Here is a 20787-nt window from a genome sequence, read left to right as displayed (position 1 = left end):
GTATACATGAGTCTGTGATAGAGTTCAGAGTTATATAGTTTGATTGCAACAGACAGGAATGATTTCCTGTGTCTCTCTGTTGTGCAGCGTGGAACAATGAGTCTGTTGCTGAACGAGCTTCTGTGACTGATCAACACATGGTGGAGAGGGTGTGAAGGAGAGTCCAATATTGTCCTAACTTTGGACAACATTCTCCTCTCCAACACTGTATTCAGTGAGTCCAGTTACTCCCCCACAACATGGCTGGCCTTCCTGATGATCTTATTGAGTCTGTTAGTGTCCTTCACTCTCAGACTGCTGCCCCAGCAGGCAACAGTGTACAGGATGGCACTGTCTGCCACAGACTCACAGAACATCCACAGCATCGTTCGGCAGATGTTAAAGGACCTTAGCCGTCTCAGAAAATAGAGACGTCTCTGGCCCTTTTTGTATATAGTGTCCACGTTTTTGGACCAGTCCAGTTTGCAAGAGGTCCTCAGTCAGGTAAAGTTCCCCTAATCAGGTGACCCCACCCCCTCTGTCTGTCTCTCTGTTTGTCTCAGTGCATGAAGACAGTGAGAGAGTTGAAAGGTCAAAGGTCTGACTGGGTCTGCAGGGAAAAGCAGCCTCATGGACCAACAGGATGAGAGGAAGCAGGGACAGAGAGAAGTCTGCTCCCTGAGTAACTTCACTTTGATTCCACTGAACTGAGGTTTACTTCATCATCAGCAGATCTGAACAGAGACAAACAAGTTTCTGACTGAGGGAGGTGACTCTCTCTCTCTCTCTCTCTGTCTCTCTGTCTCTCTCTGTCTCTCTCTGCTCTTGAGGCAAAGCAGAATTTGACCAGTAGAGCTGCTGCCAGTCCCAGTACCAGTCCCAGTCCCAGTCCAGCATAGAGAGCAATCCTTCCCCGACTCTCTGGTTGTGGGCTCACAGTTGGTCTGTGAGGTTTGGGGGGATCAGCAGCTGCTGTAAAGGACATAAAAATGTGGCTGATTTAAATCTTTAAACTGCTGCTGAAAGAAAAAGAATCTTTCAAGTACAAACAGTAAATATTCTCTGGTTCCAGCTTCTCAGGTGTAAAGATTTTCTGCTAAAATATTTTTGTGTTTGCGACTGTTAGTCAGAAAGAAGAAGCTGAGTCGACTTACCGCTGACAGTGAGTTGACATTTGTCATTGCTCCCACCATAATCTGTCCTCACAACACACAGGTACAGGCCCGAGTCCTCAGTCCTGAGACTGGACACGTGGAGTCTGATTTGTCCGTCTCTGAGGACATCTTTGTTGCACTGGACTCGTCCTGAAAACTGTTCATCCTGAGACTCTGGGACCTCAACACCCTTGTGTACGCGATACAGGACTGAGACTTTGTGACCAGTGATCAGTTGACAGTAGATATAAAGGGAGTTGGAGGAGCTGTCAGGTTTGGGTGTGAACCTCCATTCCAGTGTGACGTTGTGCTTCTCCTCTGCCTGATAGGAGCTCTGTGTCACTGTCACTACAAATGCTCCTGCTGAGGAGACAGAGAGGGAAAGTGAGGACCAGACAAACTGACAACGTCTTTATTTCTTTCTACTTTATGGACAATAAAGTGAAGGAGTAAACTAACCACAGACACAGGAGGTCAGGATGATGAGCTGCAGGATCCAGCAGATCATCTTCTCCTGTGAGAGGAGACAGAGGTAAAGAGTCACAAACAGCTGAGATCAAAGTTCCAGGTAGAAGAAGGAAAACCTACAGTGTGACTTCATTCAGTCATCACCATGCTCCTTTCTCTGTATTATCCTGCTGATTCCAAACTGAGCAAAGGACAGGACAGGACACCAAGCCTTAATGCTGATGGCAAAAACACTGTGAGCTACAATCACAGTCATGTAAAGTGTGTTTTTCCCTCAGAGGACATGTGACATCTATAGTGAGAGAAAAACTACTTTCTAAGCTGCAGTGATGTTCAGTAGTTCAGCTCTCCAGTCTGTCTCTCACTGGCTCTAACACACAAACCTTCTGCCATGCAGGACTTACAGAGGTGGAAAAAAGTTTAACTCTAAAGTTTCCAAGTCCAATCTGTGTTTGTACAGTCACAGCCACAATACTAAACCAATCCTAAAATCAGCCATTAAAAACTTCAAATGGATTAACTCCATAATAATACTTAAGGATGTTTGAGTATTGTGGTACCACTGACCCACTAATGAAGATCATCCTTTTTATTGAAGACGTTTTTGTTCGGGTGCTTTGTGTCTATATAAAGCCAGAACATTTGAAAGTTATTCAGATCAAAAATGGCTAAAACAAGGAACTTAACATAAGAAACACGCCTGAAGATAAAGATTCTCAGCCAGGAAGGTACAGCTGCTGCCAGATAACCAGAAAGTACAGATGCAGTCCTTCAGCAGTTGGATACACACTGCAGAAATATAAACAAACAGAAACCTAGATGGACCAGATAAGTGGACATCTGGTTGGATTTTAAGTGGCCATGCTGCTCTAACTCAACTGCAACATCAACAACTGAACTTGTTGGTCCTTTCCAGGTTCAGGATGGTGTTAAAGTGAATTCTGAGGGGTACTGCACTTTGCTCATGACAAATTTCCTTCCATGGTGGAAAAGAAAATCAGCTAAAGAGAAGAAGATGTTAGTGTCCATGCGTTATTCCCTCGACTGGTTGGCCTCTGAGGACTTTAAAGATGATCACCTCATGAACTGGCCTGCCTGCTCACCTGATCTCAACACAATCGAGAACTTATGGTCAATAATAAAGAAGACAATTTACAGTGATAGCAAGAAATACAGCACAAAAGACCAGCTTTGGAAAGCCATACAAGGTGCAGCACACAGTGTCAGCAGAGAAGTCATCAGAAACCTAACTAACCTGAGCCTCCTTGAAAGGAAAGTTTGTTATATTGGACATTAAAGAAACAGCTTATATTTCAAATGTTTCAAAGACATTATAAGTTTTATTTTGTATACAGTTGTAAAGAAACTGTTGCTTTTGTTGAAACTTGAATACAGCTATAGAAAATATTATTTTCAATCAACAAAATGTTTAAAAAGCGCCTAGTTTTTACTTTTCATAAGTTAAATGCTCTTGTAACCAACTTGCATAATAATTTGGCACACTTATTTCTGCAGATTCTGCATTCATTTAAAAATACAGCCTACAATACTTTGATAAACATAATATGAACCACACATTAGAAAAGAAACAATATTTATAATTAGAAAGAAATATATTCACTTTCTGACTTCTTAATACATTTGAAAATGACTGTTAACATAGTTTTTCAAAATATTCACAAAAATGCAACTTGGATAATAATTTGGCACAGTCATGTAAAGGTGCTCTAACCATGCGGAGCGGCAAAGATGCTACTTACATTGACGAGAAGAGCGCTCACTCTATTTTTAACCTAAAGACAGCACAATGATACTCAGAGCTGCAGAGTAAACAGAGCTGTGCTGTGCTCATACTAACTTTTACTATTTTGTGAATCTGGAGCAGGAGAGTTTTCCCAGATAGCAGATGATTCAGGGGCGGATGTTAGTACCTCCGCAGGACACTCTCAGACATGCGCATAAGATATACGACGTCACAGACAAGATGTGACGTACAATGCAGGGCTGGACTGGGACAAAAAAACGGCCCTGGCATTTTTGGCTTAGACTGGCCCCTCATAATTAGCGGTGCACAACGGGATAGCGAGATTTTTTCATCTTTTAGCCCGCAACTTCTCCGCACCTCCTTTCTTCCGCTTCTCCATGTTTCCACACTCAACACTAAACTGACGGGAATCAGTGCAGAGAAAAGGGTGGGGCCGTCAATGTTAGACTGGCCCCACATAATTAGCGGTGCACAACGGACTAATTTATGTATGTGATCCCCGAAGCAATGTATTTTTCTATTGTTACGTCTTGTCCTAGGGGAAACCATGGCGCAACATTTCAAGGAAAAATCCCAGCTCCCAAAAACCACCAGCAAACTCCCAGTAACTACACATTCAATGGTTTATTTCAAATGCATCTTACACACAAGGTCAGGAGCACGTTGGCTGACAGTCCACCAGGAAGTGGAGAGAGGAGAACCCTCAGTAAATGACAGCTTCAGATATTTGGAATAGATTTCAGAAATATTAAAACACTCTCTCTCTTCTCTCTCCTCAACAGCCTGGCTTGACTAGACAGGAAGAGAGGGGCAGATTATTACAATTTATTAAGTGATAAATAGAAAACCTAAAAACACCAAATTAAAAATAAAAATATCTGGAACTACCTGGAAAAACTGTGCAACTATCTAAACCATCAAAACATTTATTATCTTTAGGTTACATTTTTATTTTTGATAATAATCAGAAAAATCTCATAATAACTGCAGTGATACTGTAGAAAAAACTCGCACGGAACGGAAACAAAACAGTTTAAGGCAACTGCTGCGACAGGAACTAAGAACATTATTCATTGCTCATTCATTCTACATGATTCACGTAAGTCACCTGTTTTGGCCTCAAAACGGCGAATTTCGCCGAAAGGTGAACGATTCTCATGCCTGTCCATCACCTAAACGTCCCGGTATTATCCTAACATTACTACCTGTTTACCTGCTGTGTCTGTGCTACACTTCCCTGGTCACTCTGTCCCTCGCGTTCCCTGTCAACAGTCTCTGGCTGCTCCTCTCCCTGGAGGCTACAGCAGCTCCTCCAGAGAATATGTCTGATATTTTAGCACATGTTGCAGCGTCTATAGCGAGATTATTTTTAATCTTTTAGCCCACAACCTCTCCGCACCTCCTTTCTTCCGCTTCTGCATGTTTCCACGCTCAACACTAAACTGGCGGGGATCAGTACAGAGAAAAGGGCGGGGCCGCTCTCGTAAACTACTATATCCTGACTAGTTTAGTCCACTGTCTATATTGAAGATATATTGCCACCCCCTCTAAATTGTGGGCCGGTCTCTAAGTCTAAAAAAAAAAAAGACAAAGAAAAACAAACAGCATCGGCCCCGAGGGCTGTCGGCCCATCGGGAAAATGCCCGGAAATGCCCGGTGTGCAGATGCGACTTACAACTGCGATCAAGCCAGCCGTCTGTCCTTTTTGCGAAGTCATGCCAGCTGCTCCAACATTTCAAGTGCTCCCGTGTTACAGACTTTACGGAAATAGACAGCTGCGGTTGGGACAAACATCAAATCCCTGTATGTTTCAAACCCAGCAACACTCTCAGACAGAAACTGGTACACCCTAAAGATAAGACACCACACAATCATAAAAGCAACCTAATATATGCGGTCAAATGCAGTGATGAATGTAAGGACCTATATATTGGGTAAACAAAACAACCCTTAAACAAACGCATGGCCCAACACAGAAGGGCAAACTCCTCAGGTCCAGTCTCAGCTGTCTACTCCCATCTAAAGGCAAAGGCACACTCCTTTGAAGACAGCAATGTCAAAATCTTGGACAGGGAGGACAGATGGTTTGAAAGGAGTCAAAGAAGCCATCTATGTGAAAGTGGAGAAGCCATCACTAAACAGAGGAGGGGGTCTGCGACACCACCTATCCCCCATTTACAATGCAGCCCTTTCATATGTACCCAGGAGAGTAAACAACTTAACCTCAGACGACTCAACGATTGTCATCCACCAGGGACTCACCTGACCCGAACGACTGTCGTTCACACGAGATACTAACAGGGTCACAGGGGCCTGACGACTGTCGTTCACTGGGGACCACAACAATGGTCAGGTGAAACCAGTACTTTCACAGGTACTTTGGTGAACCCACCCACAACAGGTTAAATACCTGGGTCCTTCTCCACTTTCTTGGTCAGACTAGTGCTGACTAGAAAGGCCGATGCGTACGAACTGATGAAGCCCCTTGGATAAGAGGCGAAATACAAGTCCAGTTGCCTTCGATTCAATTTGAGAAAGAGAAAACTATGACCTGGATGAATGAGAACATTCACAGACATGCGGTTGAGAAAGTCAGCGTTAGGATGCTACAGCGCGGACCAACTTCCGGTTTTCAAAATAGAATGTCGGTTATTGAAAAGCAACAAAGACGTGTCAGAGTGATTCTGTACTGTTTTTGAATCGTTATGTCACATGACCTAGAGGCTATTTAAAAAAAAAGGATGATATATATAAAAAATGTATGATCAAGAGTGTTAAAAAGTAATACAACAAGGTGTATCTTAACCTGCCAGTGTAGTACTATTATCATACACTGATTTTTGGCCATTAGGTCACATGACCTGTAGAATCACAGTACTACATTGGCTGGTTGAGATACACCCTTTTTTTAATTCCATTTTAACATTCCTGAGATTTTTAATAAATTTTAAATGTAAATATTAGCATTTTAGCTCAATATCTTCCAGGTCATGTGACCTAATGACTCCAAATCAGTGTATGATCATAGTACTACACTGTCTGGTTGAGATACACCTTTTCGTATTACTTTTTAACACTAACCCACGTTTAACCCACATTTTATTTTGAAAACCGGAAAGTGGTCCACGCTGTAGCATCCTAACGCTGACTCTCAACCGCATCCGTTTAATTTCCGTAAAGTCTGTAACACGGGAGCACTTGAAATGTTGGCGCCTTAGCTTCGCAAAAAGGAGAGACGGCTGGTTTGACCGCAGTATAAAAATGTGGGTGATTTCGCACTACATCAATCACACCATGATCACTGACATCATCAGGGAAAACACCTGATGCAACACATTTTAAAGATATATTTGTTCAAATCAAGTCAGTGAGAAAGAACTGAGCCTGTGCCCTGAACACAGAACAAACTAAATACAAGCAAAACAAACTTTAAGTTTGTTGTCTGAGACTTTTCCGGTGTTTTAGAGACTCTGACGTGAAAGCACGTATCGCTCTGCCGTTACTGTCTTCAACGAGCAGCGCGTGCTGCCGTGAGCCCCTCCCCCGTCCCAAAGTACTTATAGTCGGTCTCACAGCAGCCTCTCACAGAGGTTCCAGCTGCAGTCAGAGCAGAGAGGACACCCACAGGACTCCACGTCCAGACTGTTGTTCATGTTGGTCAGATAGGTGGACGCGTGCTGCTGCAGCTCCTGGTGTGCGGGCGGGTTTTGGGCTGTTTTCGTCTCTGTTTGGCTTCTTTGTGTTTTTATCTTTGGTTCATTCGCTCAACACAACAGAGTGACAATGATTTTTGTGCGCCACAAAACTTTTCTCTCACTTGAGAGTAACGCACGCGGCCACAGGGCCATTGTTTACACGCGCGACCAGCTGTTAGCGGTCCTGCGATCATCACAGGGAACGTGCGCGCTCTCTCAAATGCACATACATGCGTACAGTGCCAGCGCCCTCCCCCCGCATCCGCGTTCAAGGTCAAGGTCAGGTGCGTTCAAGGTCAGTCAGCAACTTACAGCTTCGGGTGCATTCAATGAACCGGGAAAGGTAAGTGAACAAACAAAGTACAAAATACAACAACGGTATCTAGATGGGCTTTCTAACAGGGAGGACGTGAGCGCCATCACGGACTGCATCACTGAATACATCAAATTCTGTGAGACCAAACTCCAGCAGAACAACATGAGTGACTGTGGTCAGGAATGAAAGAGATCACAGGATGTGGGGGGACAGGCAGGCTGTCTGAGGGAGACATGGAGAGAGTGAACCAGTGTAACACCTACTTCAACAGGTTTAACTCTAACACTTCTCCTGGAAATCTTTCCTGCCACGAGCCATAAGACAGAGTACAGCTCCTCATCTGTGTGACAGATGATACTGTGACTGAGAGCAGCAGTAACTGGCACATGCTAGCTTTTGGCAAGTGTAATTTCAATTCTGATTTTAATTTTAACTACCTTTTTGTATTTTTTAAACATATTTCCTGATCTTTATAGATTCATGTACAGTTTGCTGAGCACCTGTTCATTGCTGCTGCAAGAGTGAAATTTGTTAAGTTTTGGATGAATAAAGTTCATCTATCAATCTATCTTCTATTTATAATCATGTCTTTAATTATGTTGTGTCTTGCTATGAAAATGATCATTTGCCTAACAGCACATTTAAAATTCAATTTTATTTATAATTAAACAATACATTACTTACTAATACTATTACTATATTACTATATTACTATAATAAACCTATATACATAATAAGGCTGTTTATTTTTTAGTAAAGTGAAGAAGAAAATGAAAGTTTGAAGGACGGAGCTGGAAAAAGAGACTGTTCTGAGATTCTTCTCATGTCATGATCTTATTTTACATTTTATTTGTATAATTCATGTTTTCTATATTTTATTGTTATTGTTGTCTCTTTGTTCTTATTCCATATTCTTGTCTTTACTATTGTGCTGTGTAAAAGCACAAGTGTTATTTAAAGTTAATTATTGTTTCTGTTGTTGACGAACTCTGAGTCTTTGCTTCTTTGAAGCAACTCGTGTCTCTGATGTTAAAAGACGTCACAGCAGATTCTCACATATAAATAAAGCTTTATTTAACATATGTACATAATTTACAGATAATGAAAGACAATCATCATCAGCAGATCTGAACAGAGACTTGAGGCAAAGCAAACGGTTTGTACTCTCCCTCTGTCAGAGGGGAACACACAAGTTTCTGACTGAGGGAGGTGACTCTCTCTCTCTCTCTCTCCCTCTGCTCTTGAGGCAAAGCAGAATTTGACCAGTAGAGCTGCTGCCAGTCCCAGTACCAGTACCAGTACCAGTCCCAGTCCCAGTCCAGCATAGAGACCAATCCTTCCCCGACTCTCTGGTTGTGGGCTCACAGTTGGTCTGTGAGGTTTGGGGGGATCAGCAGCTGCTGTAAAGGACATAAAAATGTGGCTGATTTAAATCTTTAAACTGCTGCTGAAAGAAAAAGAATCTTTCAAGTACAAACAGTAAATATTCTCTGGTTCCAGCTTCTCAGGTGTAAAGATTTTCTGCTAAAATATTTTTGTGTTTGCGACTGTTAGTCAGACAGAAGAAGCTGAGTCGACTTACCGATGACAGTGAGTTGACATTTGTCATTGCTCCCACCATAATCTGTCCTCACAACACACAGGTACAGGCCTGAGTCCTCAGTCCTGAGACTGGACACGTGGAGCCTGATCTGTCCCTCTCTGAGGACGTCTTTGTTGCACTGGACTCGTCCTGAAAACTGTTCATCCTGAGACTCTGGGACCTCAACACCCTCATGTAGATGATACAGGACTGAGCCTTTGTGATCAGTGATCAGTTCACAGTAGATATAAAGGGAGTTGGAGGAGCTGTCAGGTTTGGGTGTGAACCTCCATTCCAGTGTGACGTTGTGCTTCTCCTCTGCCTGATAGGAGCTCTGTGTCACTGTCACTACAAATGCTCCTGCTGAGGAGACAGAGAGGGAAAGTGAGGACCAGACAGACTGACAACGTCTTTATTTCTTTCTACTTTATGGACAATAAAGTGAAGGAGTAAACTAACCACAGACACAGGAGGTCAGGATGATGAGCTGCAGGATCCAGCAGATCATCTTCTCCTGTGAGAGGAGACAGAGGTGAAGAGTCACAAACAGCTGAGATCAAAGTTCCAGGTAGAAGAAGGAAAACCTACAGTGTGACTTCATTCAGTCATCACCATGCTCCTTTCTCTGTATTATCCTGCTGATTCCAAACTGAGCAAAGGACAGGACAGGACACCAAGCCTTAATGCTGATGGCAAAAACACTGTGAGCTACAATCACAGTCATGTAAAGTGTGTTTTTCCCTCAGAGGACATCTGACATCTATAGTGAGAGAAAAACTACTTTCTAAGCTGCAGTGATGTTCAGTGGTTCAGCTCTCCAGTCTGTCTCTCACTGGTTCTAACACACAAACCTTCTCTCATGCAGGACTTACTATAGTGCTCACAGCAGTGTTATACTCAGAGCTGCAGAGTAAACAGAGCTGTGTTGTGCTCATACTAACTTTTACTATTGTGTGAATCCGGAGCAGGAGAGTTTTTATTACTGAGACTGTGCAGCAGCTTTTTAATTCTGAATAATCCTAGTTTCAAACTTCAGTTTACTCAGAACCAGAAAAAAATCTCACAAGTTATAATATAGATAAATCTATATAACTATGAATAACCATAGAGATAATTTAGGACAAAATTATCATAGAGATAATTTTGTCCTAAATTTTCATAGACGTCCATCAAATAAAGAACAATAGGAATATCACTCAGTTCATTGTTGAAGAATCATGGCATACAATCAACACAAAGTCTGTATTCACTCACTGTCACACACCTTTCCAGTCCGGTAACCAACTGCAGAGGTGTGTGATAAAGAGAAACCACTGAACACAGACTACATGACTTTTGGAGTGTCCCTGAAGGCAACGCAGGGTGAACTGTCCCGGGAGTGCTGAAGAATCATGAAGCGACACAAAATCCTTCAGTAACAAGTGAGATGTGAGGATTCACAGGCTGTACATTACAAACACACAGAGGCTGATGACGGAACTCTGCTGGAAAATCAAATCAAATAAACCTTTACCGTCACTGAGGAACCGACAGGACTTCTGCTGCTCCACTGTGCTCCGGTTAGGAGGTCTGAGACTCAGAGTCCTGCGCGCACTCGGGGTAGAGCGCTCCCTGTAGACCACACCTCCGTCATGTTGTTCTGCTGGGGTCTGGCCTCCAGCTTCCTCCTGTGCACTTCCCGCTGATTTTGCTTTCTGAAGGAGAGAGAGAGGTAAATTTATTTCTAATCCAATCCGCCTCTAATCCTGATGTGTGTGCTCTGGTCCAAGCAGCATCACGCTCACGCATTACATCTGACAGGTCCGTTGTAAACCACGTCCTTTAACTCTTCATTTGCAGAAAGCGCCATGTTTATTCACTATACTCAAGAAGCTTCTGTGGAAATATTTCCAGGCCAGTTCAACATGATGGAAAAAAGCAACTCTGTCCCAGTTAAAAAGATACAAGTCATGAAAAAACGAGACAAACTTTCAGTAATCACTGTCTCTCACTACATCAATCACACCATGATCACTGACATCATCAGGGAAAGATTCAAGATTCAAGATTCAAGAGTCTTTATTGTCATTATGCGAGCATAACGAAATTTTTCAGAGAATCTCGGCTTAAAGGCACACATGTGAATAATAACATAAATACTTAAAAAAAAAAAGAACACTTATGAAAATATAAACACAAAGTAAGTAAAACACCTGATGCAACACATTTAAAAGATATATTTGTTCAAATGAAGTCAGTGAGAAAGAGAAAGAGCTGAGCCTGTGTCCTGAACACAGAACAAACTAAACACGAGCAAAACAAACTTTAAGTTTGTTGTCTGAGACTTTTCCGGTGTTTTAGAGACTGACGTGAAAGCACGTATCGCTCTGCCGTTACTGTCTTCAACGAGCAGCGCGTGCTGCCGTGAGCCCCTCCCCCGTCCCAAAGTACTTATAGTCGGTCTCACAGCAGCCTCTCACAGCGGTTCCGGCTGCAGTCAGAGCAGAGAGGACACCCACAGCACTCCACGTCCAGACTGTTGTTCATGTTGGTCAGATAGGTGGACGGACACGTGTTGCTGCAGCTCCTGGTGTTTTCATCTTTGATTTATTTGCTCAACACAACTGAGCCACAATGGTTTTTGTGTGCCACTCACTTGAGAGTAACGCACGCGGCCACAGAGCCATTGTTTACACACGCGACCAGCTGTTAGCGCTGTGTGAACCTGGACTGTCTCATGGAGCCAGACATGAAATCCCGAAGGAGATACGGAGGAGACGCCGGGGCTGCAGGGCTGGAGCTAAAGTGCAGGAAAGGAAGAGGAGACAGAAGCTCTCCGTTCCTGCGATCATCACGGGGAACGAGCTGACGGCGCTGATCAGCAACCAGAGGGAGTTCAAGGAGCGCAGCTGGTTGAGTTTTACGGAGACATGGATGGACTCGCACGTCCTGGACCACAGCGCAGCAGCACCCGGCTTTGTGACAGTCCCTCTTGTCCAGCGGCAGCCCGTGTCCACAACGACTGTGAGGAGGTGGACACAGGAGGCTGAGGAGGCCCTGCAGGACTGCTTTGAGTGCACAGACTGGGACGCGCTCTGCCAGCCTCATGGGGAGGACATCAGCGCCATGAGGGACTGCATCACTGAATACATCAAGTTCTGTGAGGACACCGTCATGAACCTCCCGTCAAGCTGAGGGAGAGGAAAGACTCATACAGGAGGAAGCTGGAGGACAAACTCCAGCAGGACAACATGAGGGACTGTGGTCAGGAATGAAAGAGATCACAGGATGTGGGGGGACAGACAGGCTGTCTGAGGGAGACATGGAGAGAGTGAACGACCTACTTCAACAGGTTTAACTCTCACACTTCTCCTGGAAATCATTCCTGCCACAAGTCATAAGACAGAGTACAGCTCCTCATCTGTGTGGGACAGATGACTCTGGACTGAGAGCAGCAGTAACTGGCACATTTTGCATTTTGTATTTTTTTTAAAACATATTTCCTGATCTTTATAGATTCATGTACAGTTTGCTGAGCACCTGTTTATTGCTGCTGCAAGAGTGAAATTTGTTAAGTTTGGAATGAATAAAGTTCATCTATCAATCATATTTATAATCATGTCTTTATTTATGCTGCATCTCACTATAAAATGATCATTTGCTGAACAGCACATTTTTAATTAAATTTTCATTATTGATGGAAAAATAATGGGATGGAAATACTTACATCCATATACTTTTCCTATGCCTTTGTTATATTCTGTGCAGCCTGACCTACAATACCTTGAACTACAGCAAGGCGCACACATTGTTCCCTTGAGACAGATACAGAAGCCTGTCCGGTGCATATTGTTCTTCTTACACAGATACAGATACAGAGACAGAGACAGACGTTCAAGGAGACCAGCTGCATGTTTGCATGTTTAGACTCTGGCTTTGATACCAGCTCGAAGGGGAGGTGAACTCCTGTGTGTATAAAGAAGACATAGAGACTTAGAGTATTACAAAGATACCATTCTTGATTCATGGTTGATGTAGACTCCTTCTTGCAATAATAAATACTGAACACTGATCGTCTCTGAGTCTTGGCTGATTTGGTTAGAATTTTACTAACATAACTTGGCCCTTGGAGTCAGATCTCAATATCTCCTCTATTCTCCAGATCTGGACCTGACACTGTGCACATTTGGAAAAGCCCTCCACCCTGCACCGATTACTAGGAGCAGTTTAGGGAGGCCGGGGCCTGCTGGAGAGGAGAGGGGTGATGAGATTCAGGGAAACTGAGCAGGACCAGGACAATTCAGGTGCAGTATTGATTTAAGTAAAGTGAAAAGCTTACAGAGAAGCTTGAAGGAGTCTGTAGGAAGACCAAAAACTACCTCACGTGTTAGAAATAAAAGAAAAGCTCAAGAGGAGCTATAGAAAAAAAAGAAAGAAAGTCAGGGACTTATAGAGGAAAAAGATAAAAAATGATAATAAAAAAGAGATAAATACCAACAGTGGGATAGAAATCCCAGATCCATACAGTGATGATGGACCCTATGCACATCAACTAAAGAATGCATACTTGAATGGTCTTATGCCCCAAATTAGTAGCTTTCTGAGAAAACATCATGTATGCAAGTTTGCTGAGACAAAATGTATGTTCAGCTGAAAGGCACTTTAGGAATAAGAAGGAGAAGAAGGATTCAAAATGAGCAAGTGTGTATCTCTGAGTGTTCTGATGTTTATTACAGAGGGGATCAACGCAGACCAGACTGGAGCCGGCGAGGTGGCCACGGTAGTGGCTGTGGCAGGGGAAGAGGCAGAGGCGGGGGGCAGAGGAGGAGGATGGGACAATGAAGCCTGCTTTATGTGTGGACGGCAAGGTCATTTTGCGCACACGCACGCACACGCACGCACACGCACGCACACACACACACACACACATCACTATAGTCTCGACATTGTAACGTCAGGGCCAGGATCAGTCACCTCTAAATTGTCGCAGAAAGTAGCAGACTCAGTTCCTACAACTGTGATAATCCAAAAACCTGAGCTGATGCATTGTACGATGTACTATCACCACACCCCAATAATGAACAGTCATTATGGATCTTACATTTCCAGCCCCTAATTGCTTATGCGAGATGCAAAACAATTACCACAAATGATCAAACAGTAGAGCCATAAAACATTCTACATAAGATCTATTACACTGTTAAATGTACAGTGTGGACACTCGTACTGACATTCTCAAACTGTTAACATTGCGTGTTTCAGCAGGCACAGTTTGTTTATAGGTCTGTCCTTATGTTAGTCTTAGTCTGCACACTGACTCACCTCACTGTACCACTAGAGTCTTTATCACTCGGCCCATATTCCAGGAGTTGTGAGGATGAATTTCGAATGCAGTTGTTTTCCACTTCTCTCTGAGCTTGTAAGGAAGCTTTGAAATAACAACTCATATTAGTAGGATTATCCATTTCTTCCATGAATTGTGTTCCTACATCCAATCAGAAAAAGAGTGTAAGCACTTAACGCTTTATTATCTTCAGCTTTGATCTGAGGCCACTTCAAAGCTTTATCCATGTATGCATTCGCGATCTTCAGCTCGTCTCCATATTGCCTCTGGAGCAACTTTCTGGCCTCGAGGTAGCCTCTGTCAGGTGACATATGCTCACAGCTACCAACAAGTTCTTGCAGCTCCCTGCTGGTATACTGCTCCAAGTAGTACAACATGTCCTATAACTGTCTGTTTTATCATCCACAGCATGCTCAAATGCCCTGATGAAGGACTTATAAGTGAGAGGGTCACCTTTAAAAACTGGAATGGCTTTCAAAGGGAGATGTGACCTCCTCTGTTGCTGTACCAGCATCTCAGTAATCACATTCTGCCTCTGGATAACTTCACACAGTCCTCCATCATTGTGAGCTTTTCAGTATTTTCAACAAAGCCTCTTAATGGTGCTGCTCTTGGTTCATACCAGTTATGTTGATCTGCTTGTCCCTCATCTTCATCCAGTAAAGCCACAACTGCAGCATTTATATCCTTGAACTCAGTGAATGTTTTACCAAACTGATCATGAAGCATTTCTTCTACCTCATGCACAGTTGAGCCATCTAGTTTCAAGTTTTCAATAATTCTCATTATGCTTGTAAGCTGAGATAATTTGCCTCTTCTGGATCCAATAAGCCTGCTTATCTTATCCTCCACTGCCTTCTCTGAGAGCTTTGGTGCCCTCTTGTGGGTGGATTGTTCCATGGCCACAGTAAGAACCACTTGGCAAACTGCTGATATCTAAATCCATGTCAAAGCAATGCAATCTGTCCACTAATCTTCTTTATCACCACTATTAAGCAAAACCTTCAGCATTAAGTATGACTGGTAACTGTGTTAAAACATGTTTACTTAAAAAAACAGTTACGAGATTCAATCATAAACACATCTTGCTCCGTAGGCTGCTTAATCATAACTGACACCTAAGTGGCTGTGACCTCACACCCTCACAAACAATCAACCAAAAAAGGGGCATTACAACATTTTTCTCAGTTAACCATTGAACACTGTCATTATGGCTCTTACAGGAACAATGTAAACAAGATACCCTAGCACTGCTGACATTTCTTGCAGAGCAAAGACACAAAGGGAGTAAAAATAAATTATAGTTAAGGAAATCAAAGGTGAAATACTTAGGATATGACATATCAGGTGAAGGCAGGTCATTGGATGAGACAAGAAAAACAGCCATTTTAAAAGCTCCTAAACCTAAAACAAAGAGACAAATGATGTCTTTTCTTGGTTTGGTAAATTTCTGTAGAGGCTGGATTCCACATTATGCTGAAGAAACAGCATCATTATCTGAATTAATTTATAGCACAGCTATGGCAGCACATGATCTTGTTACTTGGACTCTAGAAGCCAACGAAGCATTTGAAAGAATTAATGGTAGGAACATCTGTGTTAGGATTACCAAATTATTTAAAACTATTTGAACAAACTGTTGACTGTAAAAATGGATATATGACATCAGTGTTGACTCAAAAATACAGAGGTAAATATAAACCTTTAGCTTATTACTCTTCTAAGTTAGACACTGTTTCACCAGCTCTGCCTGCATGTGTTCACGCTGTGATTGCAGCATCCATGGCAGTACAGGCTTCAGCTTCTGTAGTGTTGTTTCATCCATTAACACTCAAGGTATCACACACTGTGTCAGTCATTTTTCTACAAAATAAACTTTTCTTATTTATCACCAGCAGGACACCTTTCTTGTATGACAGTGTTACTATCACAGCCACACCTTAAATCCATCAACACTGTTGCCCACAGCTGTAGTCGGTGAACCATGACTGTATCACTCAACAACCTCCAGCCCATATTTATTTTACTTATTTATCTATGTATGTATACTTTACTTTTTACAGCAGCTGTTCTCTTAGTTTAGTATCTTGTTTTGGCCATATTGGTCTTACTTATATTTTCTCTTAGTTCTCTTAGTTTAGTATCTTGTTTTGGCCATATTGGTCTTACTTATATTTTACTTTCACTTACTGGACTGTAATCTTGCTGTTGCTAAATGCAATTTCCCCACTGAGGGACTAATAAAGGATTTCTTATTCTTATTCTTATGGCAGAAATAGAAGAAACAGTTTTACCAAGGTAGGATCTTGCTGAAATTCCAATTGCAAATGTAGATATGACTATGTTTGTGGACGGGTCATGTAGGAAGAATCTAGATGGAACTAATGCCACTGGCTATGCTGATGCTGTAGTTACACTTGATAAAATATTAAAAGCTGAACCACTGCCATCACACCTGTCAGCACAGGCAGCTGAACTGATAGCTTTAACAGAAGCTTGTAAATTAGCAAAAGGAAAACTGTGTCCAACAGAAACTATCCAACACAGATCATCCACATTGAACGCAGCAGCGGAGCAACATCAACTTCAGAGACAGAGCGAATATTCAAATGTACAGCTCGAAGATCATTTCAGCATCGGAATCCAATCCTCCATCAACCAGACAATCGTTCCCAATGAACAAGCAGCAGTCAACATACAGGCCGCAATCCCTCCATGGATACACGGCCTCCACGCGCACATGCACAGGTGAGCTCACCTGGCTGTAGTTCGCTTTGACAGCGGCTCCTTAAACTTCACTTTCACAACCAGCGCCTACCTCCATACTTTGTCTCCGATGTCTGCATTTCATCCTCTTGAATTCGGCTCCGTTGCTCCGTCAGATGCTTTATGACTGTGATTAATGTCTTTTATGTTGACATAATGTAGAGACTTCGCAGTCCTAAGAGATGGACCTAAGATGGACCCTACTGTCTGACGCTACACAAAAACTCCACTGAGTTTATTAACAAACAAAAGATAATCAACTCATGAGAACGTGCTCTAAAATATAACCAAAATAATCTGTGATCAAAGAAAATTAACGGTCAACAGAAAATACGGCGTCCCACCCGCTGTCTGTCTCTCAAACAAAAGAAGGTCCAACAGGTGATATCAACTAATGTACACGCCCACAACCATGTGACCCGCTATCCCCCCAATCAACATGATCACATGAACAATATCCTAATAAATAAAGAACAAACAATATCCCTTAACTTTACTACTAGTAAAAATACATTCATGGCTCCTACAACCTTGGAAACAATCGACATAAAGTGCAGGACGACTGGTCTCTAATCAGTCTCCAAACTTTATTTAAAAACTTTATTAATCCCCGTAGAGAAATTCTTTGGTTACGTACAAACTCCCAATTGAAAATGAATTAGAAGAAGAAAATAGCACAGAGAATGTGTACACCAAGAGAAGAGAAAAAATGTTTCTAAAACAAATACGATAAAATGAAGTGAAAAAAGTATAAATATATGAAAATAAAAGTAAAAATATTGCAATACCGTCCTTAAGATATACATATATTCCACTGTCAAACAGAACAATAAAATAAAATAAAAATAGAAAAACAAAGACATCTTGATATTTGCATTATGTATATGAGGTATGTGGTTTAAAGGTTTAATAATGAAGTATACACAGTATACATGAGTCTGTGATAGAGTTCAGAGTTATACAGCTTGATTTCTACAGATAGGAATGATTTCCTGTGTCTCTCTGTTGTGCAGCGTGGAACAATGAGTCTGTTGCTGAACGAGCTTCTGTGACTGATCAAGCAGTTTGTACTTTCCCTCTGTCAAGAAAGTTTCTGACTGAAGGAGGTGACTCTCTCTCTCTCTCTCTTTCCCTCCCTCTGCCCTTGAGGCAAAGCAGAATTTGACCTGCTAGAGCTGCTGATACTGCTGCCAGTCCCAGTACCAGTCCCAGTCCCAGTCCCAGTCCAGCATAGAGACCAATCCTTCCCCGACTCTCTGGTTGTGGGCTCACAGTTGGTCTGTGAGGTTTGGGGGGATCAGCAGCTGCTGTAAAGGACATAAAAATGTGGCTGATTTAAATCTTTAAACTGCTGCTGAAAGAAAAAGAATCTTTCAAGTACAAACAGTAAATATTCTCTGGTTCCAGCTTCTCAGGTGTAAAGATTTTCTGCTAAAATATTTTTGTGTTTGCGACTGTTAGTCAGACAGAAGAAGCTGAGCCGACTTACCGCTGACAGTGAGTTGACATTTGTCATTGCTCACACCATAATCTGTCCTCACATCACACAGGTACAGGCCTGAGTCCTCAGTCCTGAGACTGGACACATGAAGTGTGAGTCGTCCCTCTCTGAGGACGTCTTTGTTGCACTGGACTCGTCCTGAAAACTGTTCATCCTGAGACTCTGGGACCTCAACACCCTCATGTAGATGATACAGGACTGAGACTTTGTGATCAGTGATCAGTTGACAGTAGATATAAAGGGAGTTGGAGGAGCTGTCAGGTTTGGGTGTGAACCTCCATTCCAGTGTGACGTTGTGGTTCTCCTCTGCCTGATAGGAGCTCTGTGTCACTGTCACTACAAATGCTCCTGCTGAGGAGACAGAGAGGGAAAGTGAGGACCAGACAGACTGACAACGTCTTTATTTCTTTCTACTTTATGGACAATAAAGTGAAGGAGTAAACTAACCACAGACACAGGAGGTCAGGATGATGAGCTGCAGGATCCAGCAGATCATCTTCTCCTGTGAGAGGAGACAGAGGTGAAGAGTCAGAAACAGCTGAGATCAAAGTTCCAGGTAGAAGAAGGAAAACCTACAGTGTGACTTCATTCAGTCATCACCATGCTCCTTTCTCTGTATGATCCTGCTGATTCCAAACTGAGCAAAGGACAGGACAGGACACCAAGTCTTAATGCTGATGGCAAAAACACTGTGAGCTACAATCACAGTCATGTCAAGTGTGTTTTTCCCTCAGAGGACATCTGACATCTATAGTGAGAGAAAAACTACTTTCTAAGCTGCAGTGATGTTCAGTGGTTCAACTCTCCAGTCTGTCTCTCACTGGCTCTAACACACAAACCTTTGCGAAGCTACACAGCCTGATAACATGCAATGACAGATGAGAGACGTGACTTCGACATCCTTTACTTCGTCACAGACTCACACTCATTCACTGTAAAACTGAAATCCAATAGAAAATAAACAACATAAATCAGTATCTGTACAATAACGTAAACAACAGCACACTACGCAAAGTATAATGGAGCGAACAAACAAGCTAAACTCGATTCGAGTAGTAGCCGCTAACAGAAAATGCAAGCTAAACATTCAACTTAAAAACTACACAGACACAATACTCACAGACTGTAGGGGTCACAGGATGAAGCGTGTGAAAACATCCACCAACTTTAAGAAAGCGACTCTACGTTACTGCTTTAACTCGTTCACTGAAGTTTTATGGCCAGAGGCGTCTGAACAGTTCACCAAATGTGGGCTGTAACTGTGCATTTGGCTGTTCACGCACCCATTTGTCTGTTCCTTGGAAACTCATGGGGAACGTGCGCGCCACCGCGTAGGGGCGTCTCTTACAGGGAAGAACACACCGGAAACAAATTCCTTGTTTGTATGCACTTGGCACTTGGCCAATAAATCGGATTTTGATAAGATTCATGTTACTCACTCAAACTCTACTTTTCATGAGATGGGTTAGGGTTTTGTGTGCATCTGTCCTGTGCATCTCACAGGACTGTGAAGGACCGTGGCACCGCAAGTTAAGAACATTACAACCTGAAAGCGCAAACGAAACGAAACAAAAAAAAAAAAAAGAAGACACGGTGGTGGTGAAGGAGACGCGCCCCCTGCTTCTATGACCATGGCTGTGGTGCCCCTAAGCAAGGCACCAATCCACACCAGCCCCCTGCCCCAGCGTCTCATAGTGCATATGCAAGCTTGTATGTTTGTTTTGTTCACTTGGTGTGGGTAAAATGCAGAGAGTCGTTTCCCCAGGAGGGATCAATAAGGTAATTAAATTAAATGAATTAATGTCACAGGCTGCAGCTGGTGACGGCCACAAAGACGATCAGCATGATGTTGGACTTTCAGACATCAGTCTTATTTTACAGTTTGCTGGTTATTATCAGTGCTGAGTTACTGCTAATTCAAATGTATTAACATAAATAAAGATATGATCATAATTATAAGATAGATTGACAGATGTACTTTATTAATCCCAAACTGGGAAATGTCGCTGTTACAGCAGCAATGAACAGGCGCTCAGCAAACTGGACATGAATCTATAAAGATCAGGAAATATATTAAAATTAACAGTGCAGTGATTTTTGTGAAAACCCTCACTGAAATGGTGACAGAATGGAGTCGGTGGCCAGATATTATTTTACCTGTTCACTGACCAGAGATTCAAGCACCTTTGCCAGAACAGAGTTTAGAAATGGGTCTGTAATTGTTTAAAATACTAGCAG

At 42.6% G+C, this 20787-nt stretch overlaps 2 protein-coding genes across 3 annotated transcripts; both read right to left on the bottom strand.

The window, feature by feature from the left end:
- Positions 1 to 473: 473 nt before the first annotated feature.
- Positions 474 to 10010, bottom strand: LOC121192690. Of its 2 annotated transcripts, none has more exons than XM_041054487.1 (5): positions 9811 to 10010; positions 1593 to 1984; positions 1134 to 1496; positions 769 to 951; positions 474 to 622 (listed from the first exon to the last, which is right to left on the bottom strand). In XM_041054487.1, exons 2-5 carry the CDS (start codon positions 1639 to 1641, stop codon positions 495 to 497), a joined length of 723 nt encoding a protein of 240 aa, XP_040910421.1. In that variant the 5' UTR covers positions 1642 to 1984; positions 9811 to 10010; the 3' UTR covers positions 474 to 494. The 2 variants fall into 2 exon arrangements, with proteins under 2 accessions (XP_040910421.1, XP_040910422.1); XM_041054488.1 differs by lacking the exon at positions 9811 to 10010 and adding an exon at positions 4011 to 4090 and having other exon boundaries at positions 1593 to 1647.
- LOC121193024 lies at positions 6936 to 19184 on the bottom strand. The gene is made up of 5 exons (XM_041055122.1): positions 18997 to 19184; positions 18538 to 18900; positions 18252 to 18355; positions 8617 to 8667; positions 6936 to 7055 (listed from the first exon to the last, which is right to left on the bottom strand). Exons 1-5 carry the CDS (start codon positions 19043 to 19045, stop codon positions 6936 to 6938), a joined length of 687 nt encoding a protein of 228 aa, XP_040911056.1. The 5' UTR covers positions 19046 to 19184.
- Between the last annotated feature and the right edge of the window lie 1603 nt (positions 19185 to 20787).

The sequence above is a fragment of the Toxotes jaculatrix genome, chromosome 14, assembly GCF_017976425.1.
Source record: "Toxotes jaculatrix isolate fToxJac2 chromosome 14, fToxJac2.pri, whole genome shotgun sequence".
Taxonomy (NCBI): Eukaryota; Metazoa; Chordata; class Actinopteri; family Toxotidae; genus Toxotes; species Toxotes jaculatrix.
The sequence above is the reverse complement of the archived record's forward strand: the minus strand, read 5'-3'. Positions and strand labels throughout refer to the sequence as shown.

Bases quoted from the DNA above. Each gene is read 5' to 3' on its own strand.
- LOC121192690 (XM_041054487.1), bottom strand. From the start codon at position 1,641: ATGATCTGCTGGATCCTGCAGCTCATCATCCTGACCTCCTGTGTCTGT. The intron at 1,497-1,592 runs GTTAGTTTACTC...CTGTCTCCTCAG, and splicing joins CCTGACCTCCTGTGTCTGTG to CAGGAGCATTTGTAGTGACA. The intron at 623-768 runs AGAGAGAGAGAG...GCTTCCTCTCAT, and splicing joins AGAGAGACAGAGAGACAGAG to CCTGTTGGTCCATGAGGCTG.
- LOC121193024 (XM_041055122.1), bottom strand. From the start codon at position 19,045: ATGATCTGCTGGATCCTGCAGCTCATCATCCTGACCTCCTGTGTCTGT. The intron at 18,356-18,537 runs GTAAGTCGGCTC...TGTCCTTTACAG, and splicing joins ATGTCAACTCACTGTCAGCG to CAGCTGCTGATCCCCCCAAA. The intron at 7,056-8,616 runs GCAGAGGGAGAG...CCCGCACACCAG, and splicing joins AATTCTGCTTTGCCTCAAGA to GAGCTGCAGCAGCACGCGTC.